Source organism: Dama dama, chromosome 22 (assembly GCF_033118175.1).
Source record: "Dama dama isolate Ldn47 chromosome 22, ASM3311817v1, whole genome shotgun sequence".
NCBI classification, from domain to species: domain Eukaryota; kingdom Metazoa; phylum Chordata; class Mammalia; order Artiodactyla; family Cervidae; genus Dama; species Dama dama.
Window position 1 is genome coordinate 47,326,359 of NC_083702.1, and position 17,839 is coordinate 47,344,197.

General features: G+C 42.1%; 1 protein-coding gene across 5 annotated transcripts in view; it reads left to right on the top strand.

Moving 5' to 3' along the window:
- The window catches only part of LARGE1 (LARGE xylosyl- and glucuronyltransferase 1), a 602,335-nt gene that overhangs the window by 506,059 nt on the left and 78,437 nt on the right, over positions 1 to 17,839 (top strand). For all 5 annotated transcript variants that reach the window (XM_061125420.1, XM_061125415.1, XM_061125416.1 and 2 more), the window contains 2 exons: positions 7,076 to 7,188; positions 9,020 to 9,145. In XM_061125420.1, coding sequence (XP_060981403.1) covers positions 7,076 to 7,188; positions 9,020 to 9,145 — 239 coding nt within the window. The remainder of the gene's footprint in view (positions 1 to 7,075; positions 7,189 to 9,019; positions 9,146 to 17,839) is intronic.

A 17,839-nucleotide genomic window follows, 5' to 3' on the forward strand; every position in this document is an offset into this window, starting at 1 on the left:
ACTAAGTATTTATTTGTGCCAGGTCTTAGTTGTAGCACAAAGGATCTTTGATCTTCGTTGTAGCGTGTATTCTCAGTTGTTAAGTCATGTCCAACTCTTTTCGATCCTATGGACTATACCCCGCCAGGCTCCCATGTCCTTGAGATTTCCCAGACAAGAATACTGGAGTCGGTTGCCATTTCCTCCTTCAGGGGGTCTTCCCAACCCAGGGATAGAACCTGTGTCTCTTGCATCTCCTGCATTACAGGAAGATTCTTTAGCACTGAGTCACGGTGATCTTTTTAGTTGTGGCATGTGGGATCCAGTTCCCTGGCCAAGGATCAAACCCAGACTCCCTGGAGCATGGAGTCTTAGCTAGTGAAACACTAGGAAAGTCCCAGAACCTCCTCTTAAACAGCAGATTTTCTTTAATACGAGCTTGAGGTCTTCCCTTTGCTGGAAGGGTTTTAAGGGATTCTCCTGGTCTGCAGGAGGTGGTGGAGCACAGGCTAAGAGGTTAGCTGTGGACTCAGATACAGAAAGAAGAGGATTTCTGTGCCATGTGGGAGGGGAATTGACATGTTAGCTATGGAACAGCACACTGCTTTAAATTATTCTTGGCTGCAACCCATGGTCCCTTTTACAGGTTCAGACCCCACCTACACGAGCAGCCTCAGTCACTCAAGGCTCCCTGCCTCTCCTGTCTTTGAATGCTTGGTTTGCTCCAGGTTCTGACACATGCCATCTGATTTTGGCCTGTGGTCTTCGCAGAATCCTTCAAACATTCACTAACTGTTCCTCTAGGGGCTCCCTGACTTGTTTTGGCTTCAGGTCATAGATTCAGCAAAGTCTCACCATATTTACTATGGTCATGTACACAGACACACACATACCACAAGATGGTCTGGTGTAGCTCAAGAGACCACAGGGCTAAGAGTGAGATGAATTTGGTCACCTACCAGCTAGACACGAGCCTTAGTTTCTTCATCTCAAAAATGGGAATAATTCCATGAACCTAGCCAGCTCATCATAAGAGTCGGAGGTCATCTAGGTCATGCAACTTGTCTTTCGGATACAGAAGTTGCTTAATAAATAGTAGGTGACACTCATCAGCTTGTCACCATTTTTATTCTGCTTCTCTCTTGCAGTTGCATTGGTAAAAAAAAAAAAAAATTAGTATCTGGCTCATTTTTTTAAAAAAGCATTATATTCTGTCTGCATATTCACATCCAGCCTCCTCTCCCTGCCATATTGGCTACCAAGCTGTTACTACATATTCAGTTTGGGAAAAAGAAACATTGTCCTCTGATCCAGGGATGAAATGCCCCACTACTGGACCAGATGTTCACAGGAGAAGCCTTTGATTTTTCATTTATTTATTCATTTATTTATTTAGTGTTAGTCTCTTAAGCTCCCAGCACAGCAGCAGAAGGTAAGGCTGTGCAAGCCCCACACATACCAGCCAGCTCCACTGGGAGGGCCTTTCAAATTCCAGGTATGCTGCCTCCATGCAGAGCACTGGCCTCCAGGGCCAAGGGCTCGCTCTTCGCTCCCAGACCCCAAGGGCAAGAATAGAAATGGCAAATCACGTAGCAGCAAATGCCAGGCAAAGGCCAGAGTCAAGCTTTTTGGCACCTCTGTCCCCCTGACAGCAGGAAGCAGTGTCAATCTCTGTCCTGGGGCCCATATTCCAAAGCCAAAGCTGTGTTGTTTCAGCTTGAAAAGGTCCAATTGCAGAAGAAGCCATTTTCATCATTTTTAACTAGGGTTCACTGAAAAAGCTTCCTCCCACATTGCGTGCATTCCCATTAATTTGTGTTAATTCAAGTGGGAATCAAGCAAGTTCAGTGAGTGATAATTAGGTACCTTAATGAAGAAATGTATAGTTTCTGTAACTGTTATTTACAGGCTTTTATGTACCACTTCATATTTCCAGAGACCTTCACAATCATTTATCAGGGCAACTCTCAGCACTGTCGGAGTGAGGTCAGTAAGTACTGAGAGCTGTGGTTCCCTTGGAGATGTTTTTCAGCTCTTGTATAATCTGGGTACAAATTCCCCACCTTTGACGAAACACGAAGATTCTCTTACAAATGCATACCCATGTGATTATATTTAACAGCCTAACAGACTCCTTAGCTGCTTGAAGACACAATTATGTACGTGATTATAAATACTTAGAGTGTATTTTCTTTTTCTTAAATCATTATTATTTTTTTTTTTTTTTTTACTGTGCGGGGTCATCACTGCTGAGCAGACTTTTCTCTAGTTGTGGCAAGCGGGACCTACTCTCTAGCTGCGATATGTGAGCTCATTGTTGAGATGGCTTCTGTTGCGACTCTGGAGTGCGGGCTTCTGTAGTCATGGCTTCCGGGCTCCAGAGCACAGGCTCAATACCAGTGGTGCACAGGCTTATTGCCCTGCAGCATGTGGGATCTTTCCTGATAGGAATCAGACTCGTGTCTCCTGCATTGGCAGGTGGATTCTTTTTACCACTAAGCCATCAGGAAGCCCTGGAGTGTATTTTCTTTCCTTCGATCTTCTTTTTTTTATTTCCTGTGGGTTGTATGCCTTGGCAGCCGCTTGCAATATCCCCAAGGGACAGCCTAGTCACACAAGTGCTTAGCTGATGACCCCCTAAGCTGTTGCTGTTCAGTCGCTCAGCCGAGTCGAGTCCGACTCTTTGTGACCCCGTGGACTGCAGAACGCCAGGCTTCCCTGTCCTTCACCATCTCCCGGAATTTGCTCAAACTCATGTCCATTGAGTTGGTGGTGCCATCCAACCATCTCATCCTCTGTCATCCTGTTCTCCTCCTGCCTTCAATCTTTCCCAGCATCAGGGTCTTTTCCAATGAGTCAGTTCTTCGCATCAGGTGGCCAAAGTATTGGAGCTTTAGCATCAATCCTTCCAATGAATACTCAGGGTTGATTTCCTTCAGGATTGACTGGTTTGATCTCCTTGCAGTCCAAGGGACTCTCAAGAGTCTTAAGCTACCTATTGACAAAAGACTAAGAAGCAATATGGACCTGGCAATATCTCACAGTTTTTAAGTGTCCAGTGCATTCTACATGCACAAGGAGGTTTTTAGAAAGACCAATGAATTTAGGTTCATAAATAAATGAGTGGGTGTAGACATTTATTATCAATATTTCTGAAGTCAGCAGTATTGAGAACAGTTTCTACTGTACTCAGTAATTTTTTTAAATGTCATGGAATCTTTATTTCAAGGTAGAAAATCATAAATCATGGCTTATACCAGACACTTTTGAAGTATTGGAGCTTCAGCGTCAGTCCTTCCAATGAATATTCAGAGTGAATTTCCTTTAGGATTGACTGGTTTGATCTCCTTGCTGTCCAGGAGACTCTCAAGAGTCTTCTGCAGCACCACAGTTTGAAAGCATCAAGTTTTTGGTGCTCAGCCTTCCTTATGGTCCAACTCACACATCTGTACATGACTACTGGGAAAACCATAGTTTTGACTATACGGACTTTTGTCACCAAAGTGCTATCTCTGCTTTTTAATACTCTGTCTAGGTTTGTCATAGTTTTCCTTCAAAAGAACAAGTGTCTTTTAATTTCATGACTGCAGTTACTATCCGTAGTGATTTTGGAGCCCAAGAAAATAAAATCTGTCACTGTTTCCACTTTTTCCCCATCTATTTGCCATGAAGTGATGGGACTGGATGCCATGATCTTAATTTTTTGAATGCTGAGTTTTAAGCCAGCTTTTTCACTCTCCTCTTTAACCCTCATCAAGAAGTACTTTAGTTCGTCTTCGCCTTCTGCCATTAGGGTGGTATCATTCACATATCTGAGGTTGTTGATATTTCTCCTGGCAATCTTGATTCCCACTTGTGATTCATCCAGCCCAACATTTCACATGATGTACTCTGCATATAAGTTAAATAAGCAGGGTGACAATATACAGTCTTGATGTACTCCTTTCTCAATTTAGAACCAGTCAGTTCTTCCATGTCCGGTTCTAACTGTTGCTTCTTTACCTGCATACAGATTTCTCAGGAGGCAGGTCAAGTGGTCTGGTATTCACATCTCTTTCAGAATTTTCCACAGTTTGTTGTGATCCACACAGTCAAAGGCTTTAGCATAGTCAATGAAGCAGAAGTAGATGTTTTTCTGAAATTCTCTTGTTTTATCTATGATCCAATGGATGTTGGCAGTTTGAGCTCTGGTTCTTCTGCCTTTTCTAATCCCAACTTGTACATCTGGAAGTTCTCAGTTCACGTACTGCTGAAGCCTAGCTTGAAGGATTTTGAGCATTACCTTGCTAGCATGTGAAATGAACACAGTTATATGGTAGTTTGAACATTCTTTGGCATTGCCCTTCTTTGGAATTGGAGTAAAAACTGACCTTTCACAGTCCTGTGGCCACTGCTGAGTTTTCCAAATTTGCTGGCATATTGAGTGCAGCACTTTAACAGCATCATCTTTTGAGGTTTGAAATAGCTCAGCTGGAATTCCATCACCTCCACTAGCTTTTTTCATAGTAATGCTTTCTAAGGCCCATTTGACTTCACATTCCAGGATGTCTGGCTCTAAGTGAGTGACCATATCATTGTGGTTATCCAGGTCATTAAGACTTTTTTGTATACTTTTCCTGTGTATTCTTGCCACTTTTTCTTAATCTCTTCTGTTAAGCCCATACAATTTCTGTCCTTTATTGTGCCAATCTTTGCATGAAATTTTCTCTTGGTATCTCCAATTTTCCTGAAGAGATCTCTAGTCTTTCCCATTCTATTGTTTTCCTCTATTTCTTTGCATTGTTTACTTATGAAGGCTTTCTTCTCTCTCCTTACTATTTTCTGGAACTCTGCAGCATTCTGTTGGGTATATCTTTCCCTTTCTCCTTTGTCTTTCCCTTCTGTCCTTTTCTCAGCTCTTTGTAAGACCTCCTCAGACAACCACTTAGCCTTCTTGGCATTTTTTGCAATGCGTATGGTTAAACATTTACCAGCCTACCCCTAGGGCATGTGGCAGTTTTCTGAGTTTGCAAGGGCAAGGAACCCTGGTGGCTCAATGGTAAAGAATCAGAAGACATGGGAGTTCAATCCCTGGGTCAGGAAGGTCCCCTGGAGAAGGGAATGACAACCCACTCCAGCCTGGAAAACCCCATGGACAGAGGAGCCTGACAGGCTACAGTCCATGGGGTCGAAAAAGAGTCAGACACAACTTAGCAACTAAACTACAACAACCCAGGTAGAAACCAAAAGTCAGAAAAAGAACTAGTCTTGGTCTGAATCACAGAACTCCACAGAGGCGTTGCTGGGACTCTGGTCTGCGTGGTGTCGCTGAAGAAGCTCTGGCTTTGGAGTCAGGCAGATCTGACTTTGGATCTCATAGAACTGCTCTTGCACAGTGAACTGTTCAAGTGTCTGACCCAGCGTCAACCCCCCTCAGCCTCCCCTCCTGCAAAATAAGGGTGACAATATCTAGCTTATCCATGTGCAAAAAAAACCTAACAAAGCACCAGGGAGATGCGCAATAGGTATGATTTGCCCTTTAGACTTACAAGTTCAGAGCTCTGTGTATTAGCCCATTCTTGCCATAACCATATATATGTATTTTTTTTTATTTCAACTCTACCCAATGGACCAAACACCTTTCACAAAACAGTAAATATACTTTTTTCTCCAAATATGTTCCACTGGAGTAAGTTTTTTAAAAAAGTCTCTCAGTGTTGACATTTATGTGTGATTTGGGGAATCGGTTTCTTTCCAACAATCTTAGAAATGTATGTACTAGGTATCAAGTAAGATCGTTTTTCAGCTGCCCGGAGTTTTCTCCACTGACTGTTCTGCTGAGCTAGGGCTTCCTGAGGAGGATTGATTTGGGAGCCCATGGGTGCCACAATTCCATCCACCAAATTAACTGCAGTAGCCTGCAGGGGCGTCCTTTGGCGGTTTGTGTTCTCTGCTGTGTACCTTCTCTGCATACGCTCACCAACCAGTTAGTAGACACTCGCTCCTAAGCTATTCAGCTAAGCCAAAAATATACTTTTCTTTTTAGACTTTTACTAATTTATTTTTACCTGAATAATACATTTAGTTGTTTTTAACATTTTTAAAAATACAAAAGTGCATAAAATGACAGTTTTCCTTCTATGGGAATTTCCATGGGATTTCCCCTGGACAAGAATACTGGAGTGGGTTGCCATTTCCCTCTCCAGGGGATCTTTCTGACCCAGGGATCAAATCCATGTCTCCTGCATTGGCAGGTAGATTCTTTACCACTGAGCCACCAGGAAATCCCTTCCCTTCCTATACAGTCCCCCATTCACTCAAGTTTCTCCCATAAACCATCCCCAAAAAAAGAAGGTAGAGAGGAGGAGGAGGAAGCAACCTCTGACAATTAGTTTCTTATGAACTTGAAGGCTCTTAGGGCCCCATCTTGAACACCCAGCATCAACACCACCTTCACCATAGTTTCTACCTGTGCCTAATGCATTGGGCCAAAGACAGCTATTAAAAGCAGCAATACTGCAATGAGCTCATCTGGCTTGTCAGGTGGTATAAAGCAAATTGGCAAAGACACACCCATAATAAAGTCAGAGAGGATCTGCTTTGTTTCTGTAAAGATGAATGACACAGTTTGTACAAACACCATCTATCAGCTAACCCTCAGTAGCTTGTCATTTATCTGGGGAAAACGGGAGAGAATCTGTTTACAGGGTATGTACCATATGTCGGTGTGCAGTGCTAGGCTCTTTTTTTCTTTTTTCTGGTGGTAAAATATGCAAAACATAAAAATGCAGTTTTAACCGTCTTTAAGTGTACAGTTCAGTGGCATTAGTTACATTCACCATGTTGTGTGACCATCATCACCATCCATCTCCAGGGAGCGCTAGGCTCCTTTGCCCATCTCACTTGATCCCTGCAGCGGCTTCTGCAATCTATGTTAATGTTCTAAATACAGTGAGGATATTTCAGAGAGACTATTTATCGTCTCCTACCAAGTACCTGGCAGAGCCTGGGGTGAACCCAGGCATGCTCGTCTCTGAAACATGTGGTCAGGTGTGCCTGGCTCTCTCTCTTATCTGTATTTTTTTTTTCCTCTGTTTCATCCTATACTGTTATCCAGGGGTGATCCTGCTGCTTCTAGATAAGCTGCGGAAGATGAAGTGGGAGCAGATGTGGAGGCTGACCGCAGAGAGGGAGCTGATGGGCATGCTCTCTACGTCCTTAGCTGACCAGGTGAGTCACCAGTCTAGAAGGTACAGTTATTCCCAAGCCGCCTGGTATGCTGCTTCTCAAACCTGCGTGCGGCTGGGTCTACATTGTTTTTCCAGCTCTTGCGTGACTTCACACTTGGATAGATCTGCCTCATTCTTGCCAGCCTAAGACCACAGCCCTCTCCTTAGTTCATTCCCCTTCTTCATCCGTGTTTATCACACTTTTTCCTGCACACTGCATGCCAGGAACTATCTTCAGAAATAGGATTACAGGGATAAACGAAGGACAGAATCCTTGGCCTCAGAAAGTTCATAGTTTATTGATGTCAACTCACAAGTAAATGATAATTTGGTGTGTTAAGAGGAGGTCACGGTCTTCACCTCAGTGTAGAATGCACAGTGCCTGCCCCCTGAGATTCCGAAATGCCAAGGCATATTTCCCGGACAAGATTTCATTTGCCTTTGTGGCAAATAGAATCTAACTTTTAAAGCCAAGCCTTTTGCTTAGCTCCTATACTGTGACCCCCATCCTCAAGGGGAATGAATTTAAATAGAAGGGACAAACTTCCTTGGCTGGTGAAATCAGCTTTTAATCCAGGCAGTCTGAAAAAGTCCATGAACTACAGCAAGCAACTAACATAAATTCATAAAATCCCCACTTCTCATTTTTGCTGAGCCTTTGACTTTGAATCTACTAGGGTCACACATCTTGATTCTGAGATTCCCATGTTATATGTGGCCATCTCGAAATGTAAAGATATCTCTGAGTTCGCTGCATGTTATCCTTTTCTGTTCAACCAAAAAGCAAGCCCACTCTCCTTGTTTTTGTTCATCATTCAGCTGCCTGATTCACTGAATTCTTGGAGTTTTCTTGTATGAAGGAAACAAGAAACTCTGTAGGGTTACTTTTTTTTTTTTTTTTTTAGCATTGTTATTATTCAGTATTTCCCAAGCAGCCAGAAACTAATTTCCTTTTTCAAACAGGAGATATGGTATAATGAATGAGTTAAAAATTACCCAGGTAGGTGTTTTAAACCTGAGGGGAAAATTGTCCTCCGTCATCATATTTCAAGTCGGGTCACAATGACTTGAGCGTGTCCCCAAAAGCTAGCAATTGCATGTCCATGTCCAGTGAGGATAGTTTATTCAGCCATCTCCTTCTGTGAAGACCCATAATTCACCTTCCGGCACCACCTGTCAGCAGCTAGTTAATAAGCATGGCCTGCTGGTGCAGGAGCTTGGAGAAAAGCTGGAAAGAGGGGAAAGCCCCATAGAAAAGTCAGAGTTGACTTTGGAGATGGAGAGCGCAGACACAGGCACCCTGGCCCACAGGAGTCCCAGGCACATCCATCTTCAAGTCTGCCCAGAGCCCCAGGAAATGCGGCTGAAGCAGGATGTACCATTTGTCTCAGCCCCTGAATCAGCGGAGCGACTTGTCATCACACAGTTTCCTCTCCAGGAGGCTCAGGATGGATGACACAGGGTCCGTCTGTGAGGTGAGAAGAGGGCCAGAAAAGCGACTTCATTTATTATAGACCGGCTCGAGGGGGAAATATGCTCTTTGTCTGCCCCCATGTCCCTTTGCTGAAAGGGGATCACTCAGACCAGCAGGACCTGTGAGCATCAAGTCAGCGTGGGGCATTCGCCCCAGTGTAGGGGGATCTAGCCAAACAGGAATGCTTGGTTTCTAGAGATAAAAGGCACGGGAAATGCCCAGCAGGGCAAGCCAGCCTGTGCTCCAAGCAGGAGGCTCATGAGAGATTGCACAGGAGAGATGTCATGCCTCCAGAGCCAGCATCACAAGCTGAGCCCATGTGACTGGTTGACTGCTGTCTCTGGCTTTTATCTCCCAGGACATTTTCAACGCTGTCATCAAACAAAACCCCTTCCTCGTGTATCAGCTGCCCTGCTTCTGGAACGTTCAGCTGTCGGACCACACCCGCTCCGAGCAGTGCTACAGAGACGTATCTGATCTAAAGGTAGGATGAGGAAAGCCCTGGTGGGCATGGGCTCATCCCCCGGGTAGAGTGAGGTGCCCAGCAGTGGCAGAGGGAGCCTGGATCGGGCAGCACTCTTCAGGGGCATGAGTGGCTCAGAGCCTGTGTGCAGTGTGGGGAAAGAGAGAAGGGTGCAGGAGAGCAGAATGAATGTGCTTCTCTTCTTTGTTTGATTCCCCACCCCAAAGCCTTGTTTGGGCTTTCTGGAAAGCATAAGGCCTCCCAGCACAAGAACCAGCTTATGTGGTTATGCTTCCTGCCACCTGCTGCTGGCTGTTTGGGTTCATGTCAGCTCCCCAAATCCAGTCATTTAATTCAAACAAAGCATTTAGGGAGGGTCTACTCTGTAGATGTTGTTCAGCCAGATGCTGTAGATATGGATATGAACAATTTGTTTTCTACTTTCAAATCATTCTTGCAGAGAGGAACAGAGAAACAAGTGAAGAAATAAATGTTAAAAAAAAATGACAGATGCTATGATAGCTATGAATGAGGTGAGCTGTTGGATAGCTATATAGATAGCTAGGTCTTCCCTGGTAGCTCAGAAGGTAAAGAGTCTGCCTGCAATACAGGAGGCCTGGGTTCGATCCCAGGGTCAGGAAGATCCCCTGGAGAATGGTCTTGGAGAAGGAAATGGTAATCCACTCCAGTATTCTTGCCTGGGAAATCCCATGGGCGGAGAAACCTGGTGGGCTATACCCCATGGGGTTTTGCAAAGAGTCGGTCATGACTGAGCAACTAACACACATATATGGATAGCTATTTATGATAGCATAAATTTTTCATTCAACTCCAGGGAGAAGGGACAGTGACAGAAAAGCCTTCACTGTGGTGTCTCCAAACACACCTGGTAGGGCCTAGCATTAGATAAAGGAGGGGATGTATCAATTACCTACTGCCATAGAAATTCTGCATAACAAGCTATTCTAATAAGGGCTTAAATTGTTGATTTAATCATCAATTAAATCATCTACTTGTAGACAATTTAGCTGATAAGTCTAAAAGTTGGCTAGATGATTGTCGGTTACTTGGTGGCTTAGCCAAATGTCTGTGGTCAGCTTCAGACCAGGAGACTGGTGGCTAGCGCAACTGGGTTCTCCTCTAGTCCCTACTGTGTCCCATCACCTGGCCAGTCTAGCTTGTTCTCGCAGCAAAGCAGAGGTAGAAAAGGAAGCCCTTGGGCACATAAGGAAACCTGAATCCCTTTTGCTGCCATCCTATGTACCAAAGGAACTGTGGGACTGAGCCCAGAGTTAAGCGGTGTGTCAGAATTCCTTACCTATAGTTGTGAAGGAGTGAAAGAGTGAAGAGCTGACTTCAGCTATTAAATGATGGCTTAACGATTTAACCTAGGCCTGTCTGACACCAAGTGTGTTTTCCCTCTGGCTGTAACAAAGAGGAACAAGATACATATATCCACAGAGAGTTTATTTCATTAAAAATTTATACCCATTGCCCAGGTGACAATGTGGTAACAATAATTGCAAGTTATAAAAAGGAAAAGGGAACCAAACCTTACTTTTCTAATAAGTCAGTGTTTTCTTACTGACTTTTGGTCCATGTCTACATCATGTGCATGTTATGTCTTATTCATGGTCACAATATACATGGAATTTTATACTCTTCCATTGCATAGCCATAACTGATACCTTCAGTTCAGTTCAGTTCAGTCGCTCAGTCGTGTCCGACTCTTTGCTACCTTAGTTGTTTCCAAATTTTCGCAGATATAAATATGTTAAAATCAACAGCTCAAAGTTCACACCTTCTCAGGAGTAAGATCACAGAGTCAAAAAGAAAGAACTGTTTTTTTAAACACAGTTGAAGTTCATTGCAAAATATTTAAAACAGAAGTACTTGCATTATTCATTCTTTCAATCAGCATTTATGCAATTCATTCAATAGGCCATGTACTTCATAGACATAAGGAAAACAGCTGAAATGCACATATTTCCAAGAAAATCATGAACAAAAAGTTCACAGGATAGGAAAGTAAAAACAGCCTTATAAAGAACACCTAAATATTCTGCATAAAAAATTTTTAATGTTTTGAAGGCATAGTTGATCAGTTCATATGATACATGAAGTAAGCAGAGTCCAGAAAACAATGTTAACATGTGACTCCAGGCTGATAGAAAGCAGCTGCATGTGATCCTTGCTGGGTGTTTGCTGATTCTTGGTGGCTGGGAGCCTGGTATCAAGGTAGGCAACTGTATAATTATTTGTTCAAACAAGGGGATTCTCTCATGAGTTTCATGGAATAATCGTCGTCTTTCACCATCTCCCAGAGTTTGCTCAAACTCATATCCATTGAGTCAATGATGCCATCCAACCACATCATCCTCTGTTGCCCGTTCTCTCTTGCCCTCAATCTTTCCCAGCATCAGGGTCTTTTCCAATGAGTCGGCTCTTTGCATCAGGTGGCCAAAGTATCAGAGCTTTAGCTTCAGCATCAGTCCTTCCAATGAATATTCAGGACTGATTTCCTTTAGGATTGACTGGTTTGGTCTCCTTGCTGGAGATCCCTTGGACTCTCAAGAATCTTCTCCAGCACTGCAGTTTGAAAGCATCAGTTCTTCAGCACTCAGCCTTCTTTATGGTCCAACTCTCACATCCATACATGAAATATTGGAAAAACCATAGCTTTGACTATATGGACCTTTGTGGACATTGATGTCTCTGCTTTTTAATATGCTATCTAGGTTTGTCATAGCTTTTCTTCCAAGGGGCAAGCGTCTTTTAATTTCATGGCTGCAGTCACCATCTGCAGTGACTTTGGAGCACAAGATAATAAAATCTGTCACTGTTTCCATTGTTTCCCCATCTATTTGCCATGAAGTGATTGGACTGGATGCCATAAGCTTAGTCTTCTGAATGTTGAGCTTTAAGGCAACTTTTTCACTCTCCTCTTTCACTTTCATCAAGAGGCTCTTTAGTTCCTCTTCACTTTCTGCCATAAAAGTGGTGTCCTCTGCATATCTGAGGTTACTAATATTTCTCCCGGTAATTGACTCCAGCTTGTGATTCATCCAGCCCAGTATTTGCATGATGTATCCTGCATCTGAGTTAAATAAGCAGGGTGACTATACATAGCCTTGCCATACTCCTTTCCCAATTTTGAACCATTTTGTTGTTCCGTGTCCAGTTCTAACTGTTGCTTCTTGAACTGCATACAGGTTTCTCAGGAGGCCAGTAAGGTGGTTTGATATTCCCATCTCTTTAAGAATTTTTCACAGTTTGTTGTGATCCACACAGTCAAAGGCTTTAATGTAAGTAGATGTTTTTTCCGGAATTCCCTTGCTTTCCGTTGTATTATATAAGAAATAAAAAAAGAATATTGAAAGTAGGTTAGAAGAACAAGAGATTACCAAATATGAATAGGCCTATTTAGATCAACTAGAACTTTTAGAAGTGAAAAATGTAATTATTGAAATTATAAATTAAATGAATATGTTAAGCAATAGATTAGTGCCAGCTGAAGACAGATTTAGTGAACAGGAAGAAATATCTGAGGAAATTACCCAACACAACACACTGGGAAAAAAAGATAGAAAAACAGAGGGAAGATAAGATATTGGGATGTGTCTAATTAGATTATAGGAAAGAAATAAAGAGAAAAATTGGAAGTGAGGCATCACTGGATGGGATGGTGAGTGGGTATTTTTCAACTGTTAAAAGGTATTGTGTTTTCTAAGCAGTTTAAAGAGAAAGGATTGTGTTTGCAAAGCAGTTTAAATAAAGAGAAAGCCACATTTAGACGTACAAGAGTGAAATTTTACCAAGATAAAGAAAAGTGGTTTTAAAAATAGCCAAAGTAAAAAGACAGATTCTCTACACAGCACTTCCATGTGTGATGAGAGTTCCAACAGCAATGGATGTCCGAAAAGAGTAAAAAGAATACTTTCAATGTGCTGAGAGACAATAACAACACATTGTATACCTATGAAAACAATCTTTCAAGCATGAGAGAGGAATATCTAGATGAGTAAAAACAAAGAGAGTTTTCCATCAACATACATATGCAAAGCAGCTTCCAAAGGGTATGTTTTGGAATCCGTTGGAAAATGGTTCCACGTTCAAGAAGGAATGATGAACAAACAAGTTAGAAATGTGTCAGAACTTAAATAGAATTTCTAAATGATAGCAATAATAGTAGTAATAATACTATGGCATGTCAGTTTAAAAACATTATACCTAAATTACGAGAAAATAACAGTGTGTAATCAGGAGGGAAATGATGAGACTTAAAGTACTCTGAAATTATTGCTTTGTTGAAGTGGGGTATGAGAGAAGTTAGAACTGTATTCATGGGCTTCCCTGACCGCTCAGATGGTAAACAATCTGGCTGCAATGCAGGAGACCCCGGCTCGATCCCTAGGTCAGGAAGACTACCTGGAAGAGGAAATGGCAGCCCACTCCAGCATTCCTGCCTGGAGAATCCCATGGACAGAGGAGCCTGGCAGACTGCAGTCCGTGGGGTTGCAGAGTTGGACACGACTGAGCAATAGCACTTTCACTTTTGCCTATACACGCTAACATTTCAAGATTAAGCTCTAATAGAATTGAAAAAGGAGGTGGGATGGTATGGAATAAGAAAAATCAAACAACCAAACAAAACACCTCAATTATTTAAAAGAAAAATTAAAACTTAAAAGCTTTTGCACTACAAAGGAAACTATAAGTAAGGTGAAAAGACAGCCCTCAGATTGGGAGAAAATAATAGCAAATGAAGAAACAGACAAAGGATTAATATCAAAAATATACAAGCAACTCCTGCAGCTCAATTCCAGAAAAATAAATGACCCAATCAAAACATGGGCCAAAGAACTAAACAGACATTTCTCCAAAGAAGACATACAGATGGCTAACAAACACATGAAAAGATGCTCAACATCACTCATTATTAGAGAAATGCAAATCAAAACCACAATGAGGTACCATTACACGCCAGTCAGGATGGCTGCTATCCAAAAGTCTACAAGCAATAAATGCTGGAGAGGGTGTGGAGAAAAGGGAACCCTCTTACACTGTTGGTGGGAATGCAAACTAGTACAACCGCTATGGAAAACAGTGTGGAGATTTCTTAAAAAACTGGAAATAGAACTGCCATATGACCCAGCAATCCCACTTCTGGGCATACACACTGAGGAAACCAGATCTGAAAGAGACACGTGCACCCCAATGTTCATCGCAGCACTGTTTATAATAGCCAGGACATGGAAGCAACCTAGATGCCCATCAGCAGATGAATGGATAAGGAAGCTGTGGTACATATACACCATGGAATATTACTCAGCCATTAAAAAGAATTCATTTGAACCAGTCCTAATGAGATGGATGAAGCTGGAGCCCCTTATACAGAGTGAAGTAAGCCAGAAAGATAAAGAACATTACAGCATACTGACACATGTATATGGAATTTAGAAAGGTGATAACGATAACCCTATGTGCAGAACAGAAAAAGAGACACAGAAATACAGAACAGACTTTTGAACTTTGTGGGAGAATGTGAGGGTGGGATATTTCAAAAGAACAGCATGTATACTATCTATGGTGAAACAGATCACCAGCCCAGGTGGGATGCACGAGACAAGTGCTCCGGCCTGGTGCACTGGGAAGACCCAGAGGAATCGGGTGGAGAGGGAGGTGGGAGGGGGGATCGGGATTGGGAATACATGTAAATCTATGGCTGATTCATATCAATGTATGACAAAACCCACTGGAAAAAAAAAAAATAATAATAATAAAAAAAAAAAAAAAAGAAAACATCAGTAAATTCAACCACATTGAAATTAATAACTGATCAAAGTGGTATCAAAAAGAGACAACAAATAAATAGTTGCAACATGTAGCACTAACAAAGGACTAGTAAACAAAGTATAGAAAAATTTTTAAATTTTAAGAAAAACATGTGAAAGCTATAGAATGATTTCACAGAATTGCAAAAAAAACAAATGGCCAATAAACACTTGAAAGGATGGACAACCTTTTTGTTAATCAGGAAAGTGAAAATTAAGACCACAGATAATTAGAAAAGTGGTAGTAATACAGTCTCATTTATCAGTAGGAATGCTTCTATACTGTGTTTTTTGTTATTTTAGTTTCTTTTTTTTAGTGTTTACCTTGACTGTTCCTAAGTTTCACTGGTGATAAAGAATAAAATCAGTACTTTTTTTTGTTTTTTTAGCATTTATTTCTTTATTTCATGTGGCATCTTAGTTCCCCAACCAGGGATCAAACCCAGGCGCCTATACTGGAAGATGGAGTCTTAACCACTGGACCTCAGGGAAGTCCCTCTCCTATAGTGTTGATGGAAGTATCAGTTCGGTTCAGTTCAGTCACTCAGTCATGTCTGACTCTTTGCAACCCCATGTACTGCGGCATACCAGGCTTCCTTGTCCATCACCAACTCCTGGAGCTTACTCAAACTCATGTCCATCGAGTCAGTGATGCCATCCAACCATCTCATCCTCTGTTGTCCCCTTCTCCTCCTGCCCTCAGTCTTTCACAGCATCAGGGTCTTTTCAAGTGAGTCAGCTCTTTGCATCAGGTGACCAAAGTATTGGAGTTTCAGCTTCAGCATCAGTCCTTCCAATGGATATTCAGGACTGATTTCCTTTAGGATGGACTGACTGGATCTCCTTGCAGTCCAAGGGACTCTCAAGAGTCTTTTCCAACACCACAGTTCAAAAGCACCAATTCTTCGGCACTCAGCTTTCTTTATAGTCCAACTCTCACATCCATACATGACTACTGGAAACACCATAGCCTTGACTAGACGGACCTTTGTTGACAAAGTAATGTCTCTGCTTTTTAAATACACTGTCTAGGTTGATCATAGCTTTTCTTCCAAGGAGCAAGCATTTTTTAATTTCATGGCTACAGTCACCATCTGCAGTGATTTTGGAGCCCAAAAAAATAGTCTGTCACTGTTTCCATTGTTTCTCCATCTATTTGGCATGAAGTGATTGGATCGGATGCCATGATCTTAGTTGTCTGAACGTTGAGTTTTAAGCCAACTTTTTCACTCTCCTCTGACTTTCATCAAGAGGCTCTTTAGCTCTTCTTTGCTTTCTGCTATAAGGGTGGTATCATCTGCATATCTGAGGTTATTGATATTTCTCCTGGCAATCTTGATTTCAGCTTGTGCTTTATCCAGCCCGACATTTCACATGATGTACTCTGCATATAAGTTAATTAAGCAGGGTGACAATGTGCAGCCTTGACGTACTCCTTTTCCTATTTGGAACCAGTCTGTTGTTCCATGTCCAGTTCTAACTGTTGCTTCCTGACCTGCATACAGGTTTCTCAGGAGGCAAGTCGGGTGGTCTGGTATTCCCATCTCTTTAAGAATTTTCCACAGGTTGTTGTGATCCACACAGTCAAAGGCTTTGGCGTAGTCAATAAAGCAGAAATAGATGTTTTTCTGGAACTCTCACTTTTTCAATGATCCAGCGGATGTTGGCAATTTGATCTCTGGTTCCTCTGCCTTTTCTAAAACCAGCTTGAACATCTGGAAGTTCGCACTTCACGTACTATTGAAACCTGGCTTGGAGAATTTCAAGCATTACTTTGCTAGCGTATGAGATGAGTGCAATTGTGCAGTAGTTTGAACATTCTTTGGGATTGCCTTTCTTTGGGATTGGAATGAAAACTGACCTTTTCCAGTCCTGTGGCCACTGCTGAGTTTTCCAAATTTGCTGGCATATTGTGGGCAGCACTTTCACAGCATCATCTTTTAGGATTTGAAATAACTCAGCTGGAATTCCATCACCTCCACTAGCTTTGTTCATAATGGTGCTTCCTAAGGCCCACTTGACTTCGCTTTCCAGGATGTCTGGCTCTAGGTGAGTGGTCACACCATCGTGGTTATCTAGGTCATGAAGATCTTTTTTGTATAATTCTTCTGTGTATTCTTGCCACCTCTTCTTAATATCTTCTGCTTCTGTTTGGTCCATACCATTTCTGTCCTTTAATTGTGCCCATCTTTTGCATGAAATGTTCCCTTGGTATCTCTAATTTTCTTGAAGAGATCTCTAGTCTTTCCCATTCTATTGTTTTCCTCTATTTCTTCACATTGATCACTGAGGAAGGCTTTCTCATCTCTCCTTGCTATTCTTTGGAACTCTGCATTCAGATGGGTATATCTTTCCTCTTCTTCTTTGCCTTTGGCTTCTCTTCTTTTCTTGGCTATCTGTAAGGCCTCCTCAGACAGCCATTTTGCCTTTTTGCATTCCTTTTTCTCGGGGATGGTCTTGATCACCTCCTCCTGTACAGTGTCATGAACCTCCGTCCATAGTTCTTCATGCGCTCTGTCTATCTGATCTAATCCCTTGAATCTATTTGTCATTTCCACTGTATAATCATAAAGGATTTGACTTAGGTCATACCTGAAGGGTCTAGTGGTTTTCCCTACTTTCTTCAGTTTAAGTCTGATGGAAGTGTAAGTGGATACAATCCAATTGGATAAACACTTTGGCACCATCTTGTAAAACTGGAGTCATGCCTGTTTTACAACCTAGACTTGGCTGGAATTGGTCAAAAATTGAGACGTTCCTGCAGAAAGCAAACGGAGACAGATGGAAGTCAGGTCTTGCGTCCTCATAGTAAATGACATTGTTTGAGTAGGAGAGGATGTGGTGGACTTAAACTCTCAAGTCTTATTTACAGATCCAAAAA